The 19,913-nt window shown below is 47.6% G+C and overlaps 1 protein-coding gene across 2 annotated transcripts in view; it reads left to right on the top strand.

The window, feature by feature from the left end:
- Positions 1–1,360: 1,360 nt before the first annotated feature.
- Positions 1,361–19,913, top strand: part of SUFU (SUFU negative regulator of hedgehog signaling) — a 99,866-nt gene continuing 81,313 nt past the window's right edge. The window contains exons 1-2 of one of the 2 annotated variants that reach the window (XM_063338219.1): positions 1,361–1,691; positions 8,743–8,877. In XM_063338219.1, the coding sequence (XP_063194289.1) occupies positions 1,510–1,691; positions 8,743–8,877 (317 nt within the window). In that variant the 5' untranslated portion in view covers positions 1,361–1,509. The remainder of the gene's footprint in view (positions 1,692–8,742; positions 8,878–19,913) is intronic. The other variant, XM_063338220.1, reaches the window with a different exon arrangement.

The following is a 19,913-nucleotide window of genomic DNA, read 5'->3' as shown; positions in this document are numbered from 1 at the left end:
GTATGGTATCACCTCAGTAAATGCCATGAGAGACTAATTACACGTGTATTAAGCCAACACCGCATTTCATAAATGACTCTGTTATGATCTTCTCAGTTGACTGTAATTGACACAAAATTGTCACAAAAAGTAGTATCACAGTAATGTGCCAAATGAAATATTGTTGGTTGTGAGCGGTGATCCAAGAGAATACCAACTGCTCACCTCCTTTCTCGGTGGATAGTCCTTTGTTTTTCTAATTGCCAGCTTCTTGACTATATGTGATCTCCTAAAAGGTATGTTGTGACCACTGATTTTAGAATAAACTCTCAGCTATTTAAAAGAGAAACGCAACAAGCAGGAACACTTGTCCTATCCTCTCAGCACTCTATAGCTCATTTTTTTCTCTATGCTGATTAAAAAGCAGGACACTGCTCTAGCAAAGTTGTGTAGGACTACCGTGAGTCCTATGCGAGCTCACACATACGTACAAGGCTTTGCAGGACCTCAGATGTGGCTCAGGAATGAGCCAGATCTTCAGTGTGCTCAGTACGCAGATTAAGATCCTCGATCTTGAACTTCACCCACTTTGCATTGCTTTGCAGCTGCCTCTGAGGTACCTACAAACACACAAAGGTGCATGGGGAGAATAAAGGCGCTATGAAGACAGGAGAAGGGGTAAAAATAGCTGCGACAAGAGCTGTAAGAGCGGTAGTGAAGGAGATAAGGCTGTTAGCTGGCCATGTCTCGGAGCACAGCCATGGTCCCACAGAACCACAGGGTTACGAGCAGCAGGGAGACGAGAGCCAAGCCTTGCACCCAGCCCTGCTGCGCGGACTGACGAACCGCTGGCACTTACAGCCTCGCTCCTTCAGCTAACACTGACACAGCCTTGAGAGCCCCTGCTGGGGGCGGCTGCGGCCAGGGAGCTGCCCCAGGACGGGCCCTACCCTGCCCTCAGCCCCCTGGGCCAACCGGGGCCCGGGCAGGCGCCCGCCAGGCCCCGCTCAGGCCTCCCGCCCGGGCGCTGGCCGGGCCTCTCACCGCCCCCGATGCTGCTCCACGGGGACCCCTCCTCTTCCCTCAGGCCCACCCCGGTGCCGGTACCCTGCTGCCCGCCCCGGACCCCTCCTCCCGCCGGCGGTTCCCCGCTCAGCCCCGCGGCCGCTCTGCACCGCGCTCCACTCAGCGCCGGGCCGGCTCCCGCCGCCGCCGCTAGAGGGCGCTGTGGCGGCGCGGCGTGGAGGGGGGCGGGAAGAGGCGCGGCCGCACCTCCGCGCCGCGCGCCGCCATTGGCCGACCCGCCGCGTCACTCATGGTCGCCCGGGCAGCGGGGCCCGCCCCCTCCTCCCGCAGCGCAGCGCCGCGCCGCGCAGCGCCGCTTGGGCCGGGCCGGGCCGGGCCGGGTGCGCGTCGGGCCGGGAGCGGAGCGGAGCGGAGCCGGACGGAGCCGGGACGGGCCGAAGCCAGCCGGGACGGGACGGGGCAGGGCGGGACGGGACCGGACCAGCCGCCTCCGCCGCGCCGGACATGGAGGGCGTGCGGCCTGGCGGGGGTCCCCCCGCCGGCGGGCCGAGTTCAGGCTCCGGCTCTGGCTCCGGCTCCTTCCCGTCGCTTTTCCCGCCGGGGCTGCACGGTATCTATGGCGAGTGCCGCCGCCTCTACCCCGACCAGCCCAACCCGCTTCAGGTCACCGCCATCCTCAAGTACTGGTGAGGCGGCCGGGGCTGCGGCCTGGAGGGGACCGGGGGCCTTGTGTGGGGCTGAGGGCGAGCAGTGGGGCCGGGGACCTTGTGTGGGGCTGGGGGTGATGTGGGGTCAGTGGCTTTGTGTGGGGCTGGGGGGAGAGCAGTGGGGCCGGAGGCCTTGTGTGGAGCTGGGGGTAGAGCAGTGGGGCCGGAGGCCTTGTGTGGGGCTGGGGGGAGAGCCGTGAGGCCGGAGGCCTTGTGTGGGGCTGAGGGGGAGCAGTGGGGCCGGGGGGGGCCTTGTGTGGGGCTGGGGGTGATGTGGGGTCAGGGGCCTTGTGTGGGGCTGGGCGGGAGTAGTGGGGCTGGAGACCCAGTGTGGGGCTGGGAGAGGGCAGTGGGGGACCTTTTTTGGGGCTGGGGGGGGAGCAACGGAGCCAGGGGCCTTGTGTGTGGCAAGTGAGTAGTGGGGTAGGGGAAAGCTTGGGGGCAGCAATGGGGCTGGGGATGCTGCATGGGGTGGAGGCAGTGGGGCTGGGGAGGGTTGCAGCAAGGGGAGGAGGATTGAGGGTTGTGAACTGAGTTTGGGATGAGATGGAAGAGGTTTTGGGGGTGTGCAGTGGGTCTGGGGGAAGAGGTATTGGGGATGTCATCTGGTGCTTGGGAGGTGTATTTGGGTGGTTTCCTGTGGAGGATGTACTGGGAATAGAAGGAAGCCTTAGGGAGGGATGCACTGGAGACAGGAGTATGTATTGGAGCTTTTGGCATGATTTGGAGCTGATGAGGGCCTTGGCTGGGGCACGTCATGGGAAAAGGGAGCCTGTGTTACTCAGTGGAGGGGTTCCCACAGAGGGTGGGTGGCTGGCTGGAGTTTCCTCTCCTGAACAGGACGCACAAGGTCTCTCTTCTGGCCTGGAGCTTGGCGTTTGAGTATCGCCAGCATTAACCAGAGTGAACCTCCATTCAGGCCCCCAAGCTGGATGCATGCCTTGTGTGTACCCATAAAACTTACGGGGCAGAGCCAGCTTCTGTTGCCCTTGTGTAGCCATGTGTTATTGCAGACTGCAAATCTGCTGCTTATCATCTCTGCTGACACAGTGTCTGACACCAGTAACAGCCGTTGTTTATGTGGGAGAGTGGCATGAAGGAAGTACTTGGATGTTTAGCTATGGAGATAAGTGTGTAACTGTGCGAAGAGGAGTTCCTTTTGCTTTTTACTATCACTTTGCTGCTCAGCCCCCTCTTCTGGGCCTAATGAACGTGATCAGGTCACCCCCGAGTGTTTGATGGACCGGGCATTGACCAGTCCCCACTGCAGCACTTCGGAAAAGTTTAGTAAATGCTCAACTTCTTTATTTACAGTTCGTTTTAACCTGTATATCTCTACCTGTTTGAGACCTGAGCGACAGCAGAATAATATCCTCCCTGTGTTCTGCTCTGACAGCCAAGGTATGGCTGTTGTCTTCCAAAGAAGTGTTGTTTTAAAAAACATGGGGTTTGCGGTTCTAGCAAGACATAAATGTCTGTTAGCCTTTATTGCTTAGGTGTTTTTGTTGTCCTTAAACTGACACAGTGGGCCAAAATAAGATGTTGCAAATCTGAGACCTCAAAATACAAATAACTTTTTAATCATCTCTCTGGGTCAGTGCTGCAGTACTTTGGCAGTCGCCTGATCAGTCTGTTTTTACACCTATTTCTAATCTTAGATATTTAAGCTTGATGAGTTTCCAGTCACCTTGATTTGGGAGTCAGCACTTCTTTTCCATCAACAGCTTAAAACAATATTGACTAGAGTGATGGTAAGATTTGTGGGATGCAGGGAGATTTAAGTTTATAATGGAGAATGGCAAAGACCCTTGTTTGGGAAGAAACCTTGCTGCTTGTTTGCTTAAGGGGTTGGTTAGGGCTTCACTGCAATTGGAACTCAAACACTAGAAAAACTGCTGTTGGCAGCGATGGTTGGTCGCAAGCAAGAAGTAATGTGAAGGCCTGTTTATCCTGGCATTTTCTACTTAACGGTTCTTCCGACTGTCAGCTCAGCCGGCAGCAAGAGCCAAGAGCTTCGCTCATAGAAATCAGAGGTGGATTTCTTACTGCTGTCCTGTGCAAGAAATTCTCATGCGAGGTCTAGCCTATGTGTACAGTACAGGTACCTGCTCTCCCTTTGATAGCAAAGTTGGCAAAATTCAGAGGTTGGTTTTGCTGAAATCTGGTAGAATGATTTCTGCCACTGCTTACTCTCCGCTAGTCTGTACTGCTCTGCCGGAGCTGCCAGCTATTAGTTGGTTTAGATTAGAAGAGGAAATTGCTGAACAAAGTTCCCTGCCTTAGGAGAAATATTGTAACGCTAATCAGCTTTTAATTATATGTATCAGTTTCCCTATGGTTAACAGCAATTTTTTTTGTTCAGGGAGCAGGAGTTATATTCTTGGGCTTGCACGGCAGAGCAGATCCTCACTTCGTAATGTTGGCGAATCTGCAGAACCACATACCTATTAAATGAAGGGGTTTAGTTGTGTTGATTATTTCATGGAACTAGTCTTTTTTTAAATGCTATTTGCATATCTTGGGAGAGAGTTTGTGATTGCAGTCGGAACTCCTTGGAAGAGTTCCTGGCTGTATGTATAAAGGCCATGCACTGAGAAGGAGTTTCTCTCTGTTGATATCCCCTTTTATTTTTAAAATGTGGTTGCGTGAAATATCTTGGTGCATAGAATTGCTGGTGAAAAAACAAATTTGTACTTTCCTTTGTGACAGGTTTTGAAATAGGCAGAATTCAGGCTGGACTGTTGGTTTTTTCATCACCTGACTCGAATTTAGGCCGTGTACTCAAAAACTAGCACCCCGACCTGTGGTCTGCAGCCACTTGGGGATCACAGACTACTTCTGCAGGGTTGTCAAAAGGTAGCTGTGAAAAGCAGTCCTGTTGTCAGCTGCTGGGAAGCGGCTACAAACAATCCACTAAGGACTTTTTGGGGTGAATGGATTGGAAATTTTGCAATTTTTTTCCCATTGTGGAGCTGTTTTCTCTCTGCCTACTTCGCGCTTCTCCTTCCACAGAAACTTCAGAGTGCTCTTAACATCAGTCAAAAGAAGACGCTCAGTGCAGATGCAAATACTGGGTTTCCCCCGAGGCTGCCCTTCTTGCTCCTGAATGAGCTCCATGAATAGAGAATGTAACAAATTTGTACTGTACCTCTGGCTTTGAAGTTGGGCTCTTCCTAATAAAATCCTCCAACGCTTCCAGCTCTTTGTGTGAATGCGTGTACTGATATGTAGATTGTGATAGAAGGTCGAACCCTGCAACTGCGGCTGTGGGCGGGAGGATGTACCACAGCAGGCATTAGCGGTGCTCAACTAGTTAGCGTAGCAGCGAAACCTGCCACTGAAACTGGATAAAAATCTGTGCTGACTAGCCTTTGCTGAGCATTATTGCCATGGGTACATTACTAGCTGTGCTCCAGGTGGCTGGTTTGAAGCTAGTGCTGGATGCTCTTGCAGTCGCAGTGGTTTCAGGACAGGTATATGGCGTGGCTGTGTATTTTTCAGAATTTAATTTATCACTGCTGCAGGCTTTTTGTCTGACTCTCTTCCAAACTTACCAGATTTGTCAGGCAGTATGGATGGTCTGTCTGGGTTGTCATGCAGCGTGTAAACTGGTGGGTAGCTAACTTTGTCTGGGTCTGCTCTGGACGGGACAGAGCTCGGCTCCCCTGAGCTGGCTGGTGCCGCATCCCTGGTGCCAGGTAGTGCCATCCTGTGGGTCCCCGGAGAGGCTTGGCCTTTGGAGAGAAGTGCGGGATTGCTGGCAGGAGCGAGGGAGAGTGCAGTCTCGGCAGGACTTGCTCCCTGCCTACATCAGACCTGACGAATGCGTTTGGGTAGCCCTGGGGAGGAGCGTGCTGGCGGAGCAGTCCCCGTCCTGAAAACAGGCAGTCTAAAGGTTTGTCTTGCGCGTTGTCAGTGTCAAAGTGCCTGCGTCAGCAGTGTTCCAGTGTGAGTTGTTTGACATGTAAGGTGTTATTAAACCCAGTTTGGAAGCAGGTTTTGTGCCTGTGGGAGATGCTTGTTGCTTACCAGGTGAAGGTGTTGTCCCTTCATTGTAAACCCTACACATCTGCTCTGACCACTTGCTAATCTCTCACACTGGTTTGCTGGTCAGCATATTGACCGCTGGAGTCTTCCTGGTCAGGTAACTTTGAATAATTGTGGGTGGCTGCTGCTGTTCACTGCCACTCCCTGGGGGTGAGTGACTCTCCCGCTGGAATTGCTTCCATCTGGCTGCTTCCATCGTGGATCCGGGAGTTACTGCTGTGGGGAGCCTGAGCACTGGCTGGGGTGTCAGTTCCATGCTCTGAATGGGTATCTACAGCAGAGATCTCAGACAGCCTCCAGCATGACCTGGTGCCAGTGAGGAGGAATGGAAAGGCAGGTGGAGATGTGGTGTGTTGGGGAGACTTGTTTTTTCTGACTGTTTCAATCTATCGCTAGCCTTCAAGAATGGATTTTCCCAGGCGGCCACTGAGATTCAAACTCTGCTTCATCCCAGGGTCTAACGTGCGTTCCCCATGCTTGATCATCAGTTTGCTTTTTATGCTGTAAAGATGATACCTGTCATGCAAGAAGGTTATGTAATTCTGACTTAGCCCTTGCCAGTGGACCTCAGTGCCATTACTGGGGGTGGCATGCTCACCCCCTCTTCCTGCCCTGGTATCCTGGGCTGCATCCTTGACTGACCCTATGGGAAGCTGGAGATGGCCTGGAGCTACCGTGGTGGCCTTATGTGACTTAAGAGATGGGAAGCTGTCCTAGGGAAAGTCACTCATGTTAGATAACCCTGCTTTGCCTTTTTTTTTCCTGCAGCAGTGGGAGGGGGGCAGCAGAGCACACTTGTGGGAGAGCCCATAGGCCTTTTAATAAAATAAGCTGATATATTACTTTGTATGGGCTTGATAAGGTTGGTCAGCAGGAGGTGGACAGAGGATTTCAAGTAGTGTATCACTGTCACTAGAAATCTGCAAAGAGTATGTGGGCGTCTTCTGAAAACAACAGGAAACCTGCTCTCATGGACCTTCCTGGCACCGTTATTTCCTGCAGGCGATAAACGCGGGGAGTCCCCATGTGCATTAACTCTTCTCGGAGCTCACCCTGGAAAGCACTTTCTTAAAGGTGCTTTGCATGTCAGCTTGACTGGGTGCTGGCCTCTTGCCAGAGCGATGAGCTACCAGCAAGGGTTGGATCCATCTGTCCAGCCATGGTGACTACTCCTCTGGAGAATCTCCTGTGGAGATACCCAGGTGCTGCAGCTCTGTGGCGAAGCTGATGCGGCATTGCGAAGTGACTTTTGAGCACCTCGGTTTTGCAATGCCAGCTACCCCAGCTCTGAAAACCCCTGTTTTCTCAGCGGTCTTTTCTAAATGAACTTCCAGAAGTTGCTGTACTCGGTGAACGTGATCTAGGGGTAATTGTGCAAGGTCAGGGTTAAACCTCTTCTGCGCTGATTGCCTGTTTTCTGAAGCCAAAAGGTGTAACTCTGACTTTACAACCAGCAGCCTGGTTACACTCCTGCCTGAGGACTGAAATGATTGTCAGAGTTTCCTCTCTGCTGCCTTGGAGCATCACTCTCACATGTGACTCTGAGGAGGGTGCTGGCCTTAAGTGCGATAATGGCAATTAAGCTTTGCTGTTTCATCAACCCAGAGCTTCCTTGGTGAGGCAAGGTACGAAATCTCTGTGTGTGAAGCATAAATACTTCCAAGAGGCACGGAGCAGTGGTAGTGGGCTAGTAGCCTGGATGCTGGGAAAGCATTTCTTGCCAAGCCTGCCAGTGTTTGATATAAGGCAGTGGTGCTTTAATCAGGGAACAAAACTGAGGCGCTCAAATGCTTTTTGTGCAGCGGTTGTGGCGTGCATAATGATGATACACAAACCCCCGGGGCTAGCAGGGGAAGCACAGGCATGCCTTGCAACCTGCAGGTGATAAGAGTCGGGGTCTGAACAGATAATGCAGATGAGGGAAATTAATGTGTAATAAGTTGTTTGAATGAAGGGGGTCATCTTAGTTTTGATTTTCTTGTTTGGAGCAGTTGAGAGTATTTCACTTGAAGAAAAAGTGAATTGGAGGCAGGAAACAGTTAAACAGCTGCTCAGGCTATTCTGTAAATGCTTATGGTAGGTGGTTTGATGTCTTGTCTCTTCTTGCTCGCTTCTACCTGTGTGTCTTCTGATTGACGGGGCGAACGGCGAGTAAAAGTCTAGCACGTCCCTTCCTTTGGAGGGGAGCTGACCTGCCTCTGCGTGGGCAGACACAAGGGCAAGTGGCAGGAGCAGGGTGCTGTGCTGCCCCTGCGGGCGCACCAGCCTCCCCGCCTTGTGCTGGGAAGGGTGGCCACAGGTTTTGGCGGCCGCTGCTCAGTGTAGTCAGGCTGTGCTGCGTTGACTTTTAAGTAATGTTATTTTAAGGAACCCGTTCTAATGTTGAAGCAGAGGCTGCAATGATGCTTTTTACTCATTCTTGATTAATGCAGCTAGTGTATTTTTCAAGTTCTGGTGCTAATTTTTCTGAATCAATGTTTTTCTCCTCCACTACTTTAACTGTCATGTTTATGTTCAGAAGTATGGATTACTCTCCTCAAAACTTATCCATTTCAAATTCTGCTTTGAGGAATAGCGTCAGGTTTTTGTTTTTTTTTAATTGAGGTATGTGACTCTGGACTGAATTAAGAGCTTGCAGTGCAGTTACAGCTATTGCTCTTCTACTAGTACAATTTTCCAGTTTTCTTTGTGCTTTGTGGAAGCTTTAATATGATTTTCCAGAGATTTTTATGCTTTAACATTAAAAACATTATAGTATGTTGCATACATGCACTTTGCCTTGTGCTTGAAGCTTTCTGGACTTAACCCAACCTTTCTCCTCAATTTTTTTTTTTTAGTGGTAACTCAAACATGCTAATTGCATTTTTGTCACTAACTATATTTTAAAGCAGGTCTTTGTACAGCCCCTTGTAGCACCTGTGAAGACTTCCCATTTGTCTTGAATAACCTAACTGACCTAAGAATCTTTCTGGTTTTAATGCAGGTTGGGAGGACCTGATCCTCTGGACTACGTTAGCATGTACAGGAACCTGGGAAACCCAGCGCTGAATGTTCCTGAGCACTGGCACTACGTCAGCTTTGGGTTAAGTGACTTGTATGGAGACAACAGAGTACATGAGTAAGTGTCACTGAAGTTCTGTTGCTGCATGTTGTGTTTTGTGTTACATTTTGGGAGACCATAGGTAAAACCCTGTCCTGCTGTTCATACTATTTGAACAGCTGGTTTTTCCCTGAGAATACCCTAGCCTTGGTCTCGTAAGGGGTGACGTATCCCTGTTCTTGGATGTAGAATTACTACTATGTTCCCCTCTGCAGGCTTTGAATGCAGTATCTTTCTTTGTTAGTGTTAAATTGAGTTACTTTGTTTTAGGTTGTTTTTTTTTAAACTGGTCGGGAAGCCATGTTTTTGTTGTTGTTTTTTTTTTTTTTTAATAGAATGTCTTATTGTGTTTTTCACTCTTGGTAGTCTGTTATGGTCATATGCTTAAATCCTGACCCCTCCCTGTGCGTGTTAAATGCCTTCCTCTGGAAAACTGCTGTAAGGGCATTTTTCCTCTTGCTGGCACAGCAGTGTTACTGTCAGCGGACTGCCACCCCAGTGGCTGCTGTATAAATGCCGGTCTGTGTAACAGAAGCATAACATTCTAATTGTTTGACTGTCTTTTCTCCAGTAATTAAATTATTATCTTAGCTTGTCGGTATGGATGGTCTTTAGCAGGCATTTTATATTAGACAAGGCAAGCAGCGTGGTCTAACCTTATTCCTGTCTGTCTTTTACTGACCTTATTCGTTAACTCCAGTTGAAGTGAGTAGCAGTAGCCAAGCTGTCATGATCTTGAGGCTGTGAAGGCAGCCTTTTAACTAGCCAGAAATGGCAGGTTTCTTCTGTCACTGTTTAGTGAAACTGTATTTGTGCTGTTTTATAGTTGCAGGGTAAATGTCCGTGATAAATGGTGCAGCAAAGGCCCCAGTTTGTTCACACAAGCTTTCCCTCTTTTGTTTGTCTTGGTTAAGATTCAGCCACCAGTTTTTTTCACCCAGGTGCTTCTTTTGCAAGAGCAGTGGTCAGGCAGTTTCTTTAACCTTACCCATGTCCTCCAGGCAGTTTCTCATGTTTGTGGTTTTTCAGAAGACAAGTCTCTGAAGACTGGAGTTTATACAGGACCCTAGTGTCACAGAGAGCTGCCTGGGGCATTTAACCAACACATCTACTCGCAACAAACCCCAGTCATTAGTTGCTGGGGCAGAGGAAAGGTAGGGCAAGTGAAAGAAATGAAGAGAAATGAAGTTTAAAGTTTCTCTCCCTCGCTTCTACAAGAGACTGTACCATGGACATGCAGGCCTTCATGTGGTGCCTTTGTTCTCAGATCATATCTCATCTTTGCCACTGAAAATCTGAGGTTACCAAGATTAGGTAACTTGTGTTTGCCCACCTTATTTTGATGGGATTTTGGAGAGACTGAGTGCTGTGCTGACTTCTTCTCTCTGGTGACTTGTCAGCCTGAGGTTGGTGAGAATATTCTCTTGGTGAGGCTCTTTCCTGGTGGTTTTGGGCGAAAGCAGGGAGTGGATATGAGGGTCTCAGCTGAAGACATGAAGAGTGATGTGTTTTTATGAATGAAGCAGCAAACTATGTAAGGACATGGCCTCCTTGGCCCTGGCACGTGCTCTGTCTTCTCACTCTCAGAACCTGTCTGATAGACCAGAAGCTTGTTCTTCTGTAGTGGAAAACTTGGGGGTGAAGGAGTGAAAGTATCTCACGGGTGGAATGTCACAACTTTAAATAACTTCGGGGCACGAGACCTCCTAACTCTTCATACTGTTATGCGGTTTGGTATGGAAATTTGAATTGAGATAATGGAATGTGCATTTTGCTGGTTGTAGGGCGCAGGGATTAGCCCCTCATCTCTGGACATAGACTGAAGGAGATTTCCAAGGCCTGCTGCATGAAGCAGGAGCAAAATCCCTGAGTGCCTTGCATGTACGTTAGCCTGGGAGGAGGCTTAGCTGGTGTGTGTTGGCTGTCCCTAGCACTGCACTGCTGGAGGCTGGTGGAGCTGGGCAGTACAAGCGAATAGCAAGCCCTCATTGCTGTGCTGCTTTGGGGATGTTGGCTGCAACCTCTTGAGCACAGGCCTGCACAGATCCATCAAAGTGATTTCTGTGTTCTGGATGGATACCTGTGCGTGTTTCCCTTCTCTGTGTGGCTGGAACAGCATTCCTGGCTCCAGAGCAAGGTGTCCCTGTGTCACTTGCCCTGAGATGTTCAGCTGCCTGCAGTCTGTCGCCTTTGTTGTGGCCTCATTCTTGAAGCTACAAAACTTAATACTACACATGCTGTCAAGAAGGCTGTCTCTACCTTTATGGCGAATAGTCTTAATATACAATTATGCCTGTGGTAAAGCTGTCAAAACCTACACATCTCTTAAACGCTAAAACTGAAGTTCCCACCTGGTAGACAAGCACTGTAGACAGGCAGAGAGAAGATTTTCAAAGGAGCTTAGCACCCACCACCAATTCTTGCTCCCAACAGCAGTTACTTTTTGCTAATTACTCTTGAAACACCACTGCCACATGAACTGCACATCATCAGACCAGCACTGGGTGCTCACTGCAGGAATGTAGTGATTTTCCTGAGCACTCCATAGGCTCTCGTTTTCCATCAGGGAATTTAATAAAGCCCTCATTTAAGAAAAAGAGTATCAGTGTCTTTGTTGCTTGAAGGACTGTGGGATTCTGCTGTCGCAGGTAAAGTGTGTTGGTGGGAGCGTGGAGTGACAGGGGAGTTGTTTAAATCTTTGGAATATTTCCACCACCAGTTGAACTCTGCTCAGCTGCCCTGGCCTCTCGAGATAGGGGTTGGTTTGTGGGGTTTTTGTTTGTTTCCCAACTCTCTCCACAAAGAGTGCGGAGCTGGACGTGCATGTGTCAGCCAGAAAGGTTCCTATATTTGGGATGTGCTTCCATGACCTTTCTGTCCTTCATCCTTTAGAAAGGGAAGGATAATACACTGCCAAAGGCCAGTTTCATCTCTCAGCTTGACTTTGGGTAATGGATAGCTTTTTTCTCATGGACCTCTTCTGGTAATATAGTACGATCTAGACCAATTATGATGCAGTATTAAATGAAAAGGACTTTTTGATTTTGGGTGAACCAAAACCGAATTGGAGGCCCCTATATTTTTATTTATAATGGAATAGCAAACAGATGTAGCAAGTAACGTGAAAATGTTGACTTGAATTTATATTTTTTAATAAGAACCTGAAAAGTCTGAAGTGGAGTCTGTGCCTCCTTGTTGACAGATTTATTTTCAGTTAAAGCAGCACTATTTCCTGCTCTGCTTAAATATCAGCTATTCTCTGCTTACAGAATTGGTCTGGTTTTAAGAGTCCACGGAATAAGATGGAAGAAATCTAAGAATTTCAAATGGGGAAACCTTTTTCATTTAAAACCACTCGGTGTTTCATGGTATAATCGCAACCATGACACCAGCTGTGCTGGGCTGATCACTCTAAAAATCCTAAATCATGACGTCATGACAGCGTTAGGGAACCGCAGGCCTTTCAGTGGGATTTCATGCCAAGTTGCTTGCATGGAAATAAGTCTCTCCAGTCGAGCATGTTGCACAACTTGAGTGGCAGCAGAAATTCTTCCGAGACATTTTTGCAAGTTATTCTCTGTTTTTAACTTTTTCTATCTACTTTAAAATCAAAACCGATGTGTAACTCCTTGAGTCTATTCAGCAGGGTTAAAGCAGAGCCTTTTTTTGGACTGTTCTGGCTCTCTGAAAGAAAGGCAGTGTCCTGCAGCAGTGAGTGCATGTGTAGCATGTGAGCACACTGGCAGGGAGTGTCTGGCCGGTGTGGCTGTGGGACAGGAGACAGGTCCTAATCCCTTTTCCACCCCTTGCTGGCAGCTACTGCCCGACAGCAAAATCATCAGCAGGGAACGTGTCCCCATGCATCTGTGCAAAACGCGGTGCCTCAGCTGGCAACTGCAGATTCATGCTCCGATGCCAGGCTGTCATCATGGCCAGGGCACGGACACCTCCTCCTTCCTGTGGTTCCCAGGTGTGATGGTGACTTCTGCCTGCGTGGAGAACGGGTACCTGAGGAAGGCAATGCCAGCCAGCTTCAGCTACTGCAGTGCCACGGTGTGCTCCAGCCCTGAATTGTGCTGGCGCAGGGGTTTGCAGGGCTGTCAGGAGAGCTGGGAAGCGATGTGTGTTTCCACCAGACTGACTTCTCTCTCCAGTTCGTTGTGAGGCCAAGGCTGAATCTCCAGTTAACTGCTCCTGTAATTTGAGTGCTCGCCCTTTTTGTTAGCAGTTTAAGAAGTGCATGGAAAGTGAAAACCATGATGCAATAGAGTTCCTGAAAACCTTGAATAGTCTTATTTGTATTAAAATTGGAAGGTTGTAATTCAGAGCCACAATAGAAAGCAAAACTTAAATTATGGCTAGGTTAAGAGATAAGATTTGTATTTGTGGCCTTCCCACATTCTGAGAAGAAACATGCCAACTGTGTTTTGATGTTTAGCTTTTTATGCAAATTCCAGTAATTGGGTTTCCTGATCTACACAAACTTCATATTGACAAGGGTGGTGGTTTTTGTTTTGTTTTGTTTTTTTCCTGGCAGCTAGCCAGGAGCCGAAGCGCAGCATCCCATTTGCATAAAACCAAAGAGATTACAGCTGCCTTCATCTCTAATACAGATGCAGGGTACCACCCGCAGAGACAACAGGTTCCAACTTGCTGTGGTCCTTTTGATTTGCGCTACTTACCATTTGGATCCGGAGGGAGCGGTGCATGCCGGGATAACGTGTTGTCTCTGTGGGTGGTGCCTCCCTATTAAAGGTGAGGGTAAGCATGAGCCTTTCAAGGTCTCCAGTCCAGCTTGTGCTCTGCTTGCTTGTATAGATCCTCTGAATGACCTTAACTTGTAAAAGGGCAAGGATGCTTGTTAGAGCTGGGAGGAAGAAAAAGGAGTGCAAAACTGGATCAGGTAACAAATGCAAGGCTTGCAGAGGGGTGGATGTTTTCTGGAAGGCTTTTTCCAAGTATGAAAGGAGTTTGAAAAGAGTATTTAGAAAATAGCCTGAAAGTTGGAACGAGTGCTCCCTTTCTTTTGAGTGCGTGCTGGCTTCTCCTTTGAGCCTGCATGAATGTAGGATGGAGTGGTGCTGACAGCTGTCACTTTAGTGGCCTCTTAGTTCTGTAGCCTTTCATAAATTTAAAAGCTCGCTGCCCTCAACTTGCCAGCCTTTAGCCTTAAATTTTGGTATTTAATGGGTCCCTAAGTGCTTTATAAGCCACATGCCTAAAGCACGGCTGAAATACTACACCAAACTCCAAGGTGACAGTGAACGCTTTTAAAATGGTGGAAACTGACTCTGCCCCTCTTTGTTTTCATGAAAATGCAATAAAATAAAGGCCTTTTGGGAAGACAGTAAATTAGAGAGGGGTGGTGTTAGTTGTGGATCCATATTTTAGATAAGATTTTGAAGCAACTTTTACAGAGTTCAGCATCGCTGTCTTGGAGAGATGAAAGATCAGGGCCAAGTTGTATGGGGCTTTGAGCAACCTGGTCTAGTGGAAGGTGTCCCTGTCCATGCTAGGGGGGTTGGAACTAGGTGATGTTTAAGGTCTCTTCCAACCCAAACTATTCTATGATTTTATTAAATCATTTTAGTGTGGGAATTGAGCATGAAGTTCAAGGAAAATTATCAAAAACCCAAGGTTTTCTTCCACCTTTCACGGCGTCCACTTTGTATCAAGTGTGGGATTGAAGCATACTTCATGCAGAAGAACCTGAGCACTTTCTTGAAGAATAGTACAGACATACAAATGCTTCCCTCATCCTCATTTTGTTTCACTAAGCAATTAATCCTGAAGTCAAAGGACACCTGCTGTGTCAGGGCTGGCAGCTTGGTAGGAATTTCAGCGCATGGAATACAGAAGTGACTGAGTTTTGGGGACAGATCCTGAAGTTGAGGATTGGGAAATAGTGGTTCTGCTCCTGGATCAGACTTTTGTGAGGTGTGACTGATGGGTCGGTTGTGGGGAACAGCCACCACAGCAATGAAATTCTGGAGATTTACAGTCCCTGAGGAGCTTCTTCCAGGTCTCCATATCTTCCTGCTTCATGTTGCCACAGCTTCATATGTGGGAATTGAGCTCTAGCCAGTGCACTGAAGAAATATTTCTTTTGTGTACTGTTGCTGGAGGTGGACCATCTGCCCCAGCTAAAGGGAATGACATGGAAGAGGACATTGGGAATATCAGTTTAGGAAGCAGGTACAAGAGCACGTACTTGGAGGAGGGAGAGTCGAAGATGAGCACCATAGTCTCAACTTCCTTTTTCCTCCTAGGCCTTATGTTTGTCTATCACAGATTGACCCCAAATGTAATGCTTATTTTTCAAGTTGGTCTTTTTTCTGAGACAGAGGGGAGAGGAAGGTTCATGACAGTGGGAAGGGAGAGGCCACAGAACTAGGGAGTTCTGTGACAAAAAAGTATTTCCTTTTAATGATAGCTTATTTGAGAATCCATCAGAGTTGAAATGAGCGGTTTAGTTGGCAGGGGGACAATAAGATCTGGGTTTTTATAATGGATTTGTCTTGTGGTTGGATTTTTTTCAGGTCTATAAAGGTATGAGTTAGACTGAGCTTTTCCTGAAATGAGGGTACTTTTAGCAGGTTTCAGCTCTGGATTCTCTGGTGTCTAGAAATACAGTTGTGCTTCTACTGAAACTTGTTTCTTGGGAGTGCCTGTAGATCCTTCTCTTCTGGGCTGGCTGCTTGTTTCTGCCTGCTTTGTAGAAATGTGGTATTTGGGGACAACTGTTTTTTAGAAGGACTTGATTGAATTTGACCAATGAGTTCAAAAATTGTTGGGACGTTTTAAAGAAGCACATGCACAAGTGTGATCATGTAAGGTTCAATTCCCTGTCTCCCAGGCAAAAAACAGTTAAACCAAGCGTCATGCCTATTTACATGCCCCATTGACAGTGTCCCTCTGACTAAGGCAATGCACCAGGACTAAGACTTGTGTTTCTCTGCTGGAGGCAGACCTCCCTTGAAGCTATGGTCACCATGGGGAAATCTCTTTTTCCCCTCCTCCCGGGCAGAGTGCACTTGGCTTCCAAATGTCATTTGTTGGAGGTAGTTACCACCGTTAATAATGTGAAAGATGTAGGCCACCTACAGAGAGAAGTCCTCTGCGGTGTATCTGTCTTTGCGTGCGGAGGTTGAGGGACGAGAGCACGCTTGAACTGTGCTAGGCTCAGAATATTTTTTTTTTGTAGCATTGAAGGAAATTTGTTTAACGTTTACAGCACAGTAGTTTGATTTACAAGAAGGACTGTTTTCAATAAAAAAAAGGAAAAAGATTGGAAGTAGGTTTATAGCTGAGGGTTACTGACAGCAAGCCCCGCATCCTGTTCAGTAGCACATCTGCACGTGCATCCCGGTAGGATGGGCCTCTTGCTGCCATGCAGAGGAGGGGGCATGGTATTCAAACTGGATGATTTCTTTTTGTCAGCAGAACTTCGACATTTATGATCTTGGCATATGGGAAGAGAGCTGGCCCAAGACGGGGCTTCCTTACTCTCATCTCCCAGCTGGGTTAGTGCTGAAGGACATGGGAGAGCTTGCAGGCTCTGCCCTCCCAGCAAGTTCAGCCTGCCGGGAAGAGGAACGACTGGGGATCAAAGTTGGGTCTTCTAGTGAAAGATTGTTTTACGTGATAAAGATCTGTTTAGGATGTTCTAAAAAGCAAGAATTAAAAGATAGTGGTCTTTTTTTTTTCAGTGGGACATGAAGGTAAAAGCATTTTTTGAGCTGTGTGGCCATGCTGGCGGTGAGATCAAAGGAGGGTTGACGTTTTTTATCCTTTTACTTGCTGGAATAACGATACTAACAAAATGAATGTTTGAAGAAATGCATCTGAATGCTGTTATTCAGAACTAATCCCCTTTTTTTCCTCAACGCAGATTTAGCATTGGGAACATGCCTTCCTGACTAGTACTAGAATAGTCTGTATTCCTCGATGGGACAGTGGTTACAATTGATAACTACAAACTACCACTGGTAATAAAATGACCAATTCTATTTGAAAATTTGAGCCAATAGCTCAAATTTCTCTCTCCTAATCTGGAAACTCCATCGCAATTACCAAACTCAGCTGCCTCTCTACTGTCATCTCAATTTTCAATCAAGGCCCAATAGGCAGTGACACCAGGCTAACAAAAGAGGGCTGCAAATCTTTGGTGGTCTCCCATTCAGATGGTATTCCCTTCCTTGGACAAAGGGGTGGCTAGGGCTCCTGAGTGCCACTCTGCCTCCAGGGATGGTAAACGAGGATCGTCTGGTGGGAGGCATTTTTTGATCACTTGACAAAGCTGGGTAGATGGGATACCACCTGACAAAGGGCTGAGGTTTAAAGGAAGATTTTGCAAGGGCTCTTAAGAACAAAAAGGGAAAAAAAAAAAAGGGCAGAAAACTGTTTTTTGCAGGATGTAAGCAGGGTGGGCGGAGGTGAAGGGAGACTCGGCCATTCTTGGGGGGCTCTGATTTAAGCCCAGAGAGTAGAGACAAGGGAAGGAGGGAAGAGTGCACAGATGGCTCATTGTTTTGTATAGCTCGGCATTCTTGCACTGCCGAAGTGAAGGGCAATTGTTTTAAAATCCCTTTTGCAAAGAGAGTTATTTGCTTTTCAGCTATCTCTTCTCATCCCTGAAGATGCAAACTGTAAACCAGAGGGGTTGGTCTTTACTGTTTTTTATTTTGGAGGGTCAGTGCTCTGTCCAGGGCCCCGGGGCAGCGACTGGGCTGTGAGGCATTGCTCCTGGGAGGGAATGGGGGAAAGAGCCTGCGCCTGGGAAATGTGCTGCAACAGCTGGGGAGAAGGCAAGAACAAAAGGATGCACACGGAAGGGCTGATGCGGAGCAGTGTCCGGCCTGGGGAACTTTACCAAAGCTATGAAATGTGGCATAAACCTGGCACATGCCTCACCTGCAATGATATCTGATGTGCAGTGTAGCTTTCTTACAGCATTTAATTTTTTTTGAGCAAATAATTAGTATAGAGAAATATTGCCATTTCTATAATGTTATTCTTTCTACTGCTCTACTTGCACGGGTGTAGCTCCTTCCCCTCCTCCCCTGTGAATTGTTGTGGCCTTTCTGGAGCAGGGGCCTTTTTTGGCATAGTCGACAAAAATAAACCATAAAGGCGGCTGTTGTTATGAATAAGGCTCAACAGGGGAATTTTACCAGTAGAACTGCAGCAATATAATTATACTGGTAGACTAGTTACAGTAAATTTCCTCATGAAGACAAGCCTTAAGTTGACATTTCCTAGCTAAGTTGAATCCATATGTATAACTTTATTACGCAAAAATAATATGTCTCTGGGCCTTGAATTCTTTTTTACCCAGAAGAGTAACATTAAGCAGAAAAGCAAAGAATTTAGTGTTCAGAGATGGATGGGGGATTTTGTGTAACGGAGCAGCTGTGATGAGCTGTACACTGAACTCTCTTACTGGGTAGGTTATTCCTTCTAAAGTGATCAGGGACGTGAGGAGCGTGTTTGTGCTTACTGCACTAAAAAGTAAGCAGTACTGAAATATGCAGTAAGCTGACGTCTCTCTCCCCATTTTACTCCTGTTTGTAAGAGAAGCTGAGCCGTTCTGTAGTTTCCACGATCGGCTTGGCTGGGATGCAAAACTATTTTGCCACTATTAAAATTTTTAGGGGTAAGCCTGGTCCCACTGGAAGGAAGCGGGGGGGAACGATGCTTTCTTTCCTCCTTTGTTTGATTTAAAGAGGCCAAGATTTATTTTATCCTTTTGGATTTTGGCTTACAGCGGATGGAGGCCATGTAACATTCACAAAGTGTTTATTTCTATAGATCAAAAATATCAGCCTCTGATTCCTACCTCTGAAAGTTTGCAACGCTTCAAAGGAACAATAGTCTTGCAGGAGAAGCTGAACACTTAAAGGCAGGTTTAAAAAAAAAAAAAAATCTATAGAGAGAGTAGACTTTTCATTGCAGCTGTCTCAAGTTTCCCTTTTGGGAGTCTTTCACCAGCAGTCTGGTGCTTTCTTTTCCCTGGAATTGCAGCTCAAACTCCAAGGGCCTTTCCCTGCCTGTTTAATTGGTTAAGTTCTCTTATGGTGCTCCTCAGTATGTTTTCAAGTGCACCCTTTACAATGAAATGAGGCTGTGTAACAGCACAGCAAGTAGGGAAGCATCATCTTGATTTCCACAGCTAATGAAGTGAAAGATCAGGGATTGAATCACAGATCCAGCAGGATACTTGGGTGCCTAAACCCCAATTGCAATCTGTGGGAGTTCAGGCTCCTAAATACCTTTTATGCCTCAAGCTCATTTATTGCACAGCTGAGAACTAAACTATGAGAGTCCTAAAAATGCGCTTGAGGGTGTGCTAAAGTTGTTTCTTGCATAATTTTTAACCTGTGTTCTTTAGCCAGCAGGAAACTAATGGGAGACACCAGTGTTTATGTCCTACGTAACATGTTGGAGCCCTGATCCTCGCTTGAGACTTTTAGGCAGTGCTGAAAAAAACCTAACTGTAGCTGTCAGTGTAGCTTCTGGCTTTGGGTTTTTCTCTTATTCTTTCCACCCTCCCATACCGCTTTTGAAAGCGGCTTTTGTTATGCGAATGGGTTCCTCCCAGCAGCTGCAGAACTTTCCACAGTAGGAGCTAGGAAGAAGCCAGGAGACACTGCAAGGAAAGTCGGTGCCCTTTTCCCAGCTGCTCACCAAGCACAGCAATACCATCCTTCCCAGCCACAGTGGCTCGAACCGGCCCCTTGCTTATGTTCCCTTGCCTGATGAGGTTGCAGCTGAGCCCTTAGGTGAAGTTTTGGAGATGTGGTACCGTTCCCTGCAGGCTGTGCAAGGACCAATGCATCAGAGCTAAGGATTCAGTCCCGATGTGACATGGGATCTGTGCGCAGATGAAAGGTTGCCTTCCCTAACGCGCCGTATGGTGCAGGGACCGCGTGCTGTGTTGGCAGAATCACCTCCAGCTCAGGCCAAGTGAGATCAGTGTTCTGCTGGCCTTGTAGAAATGGAGGATAAGTAGCTCTGAAGTGCAGCATAAATAGACAGCTTAAGTGAAATGTTAA

This window comes from Chroicocephalus ridibundus, chromosome 6 (genome assembly GCF_963924245.1).
Source record: "Chroicocephalus ridibundus chromosome 6, bChrRid1.1, whole genome shotgun sequence".
NCBI lineage: Eukaryota > Metazoa > Chordata > Aves > Charadriiformes > Laridae > Chroicocephalus > Chroicocephalus ridibundus.
This window is presented reverse-complemented; position numbering and strand designations above follow the sequence as displayed.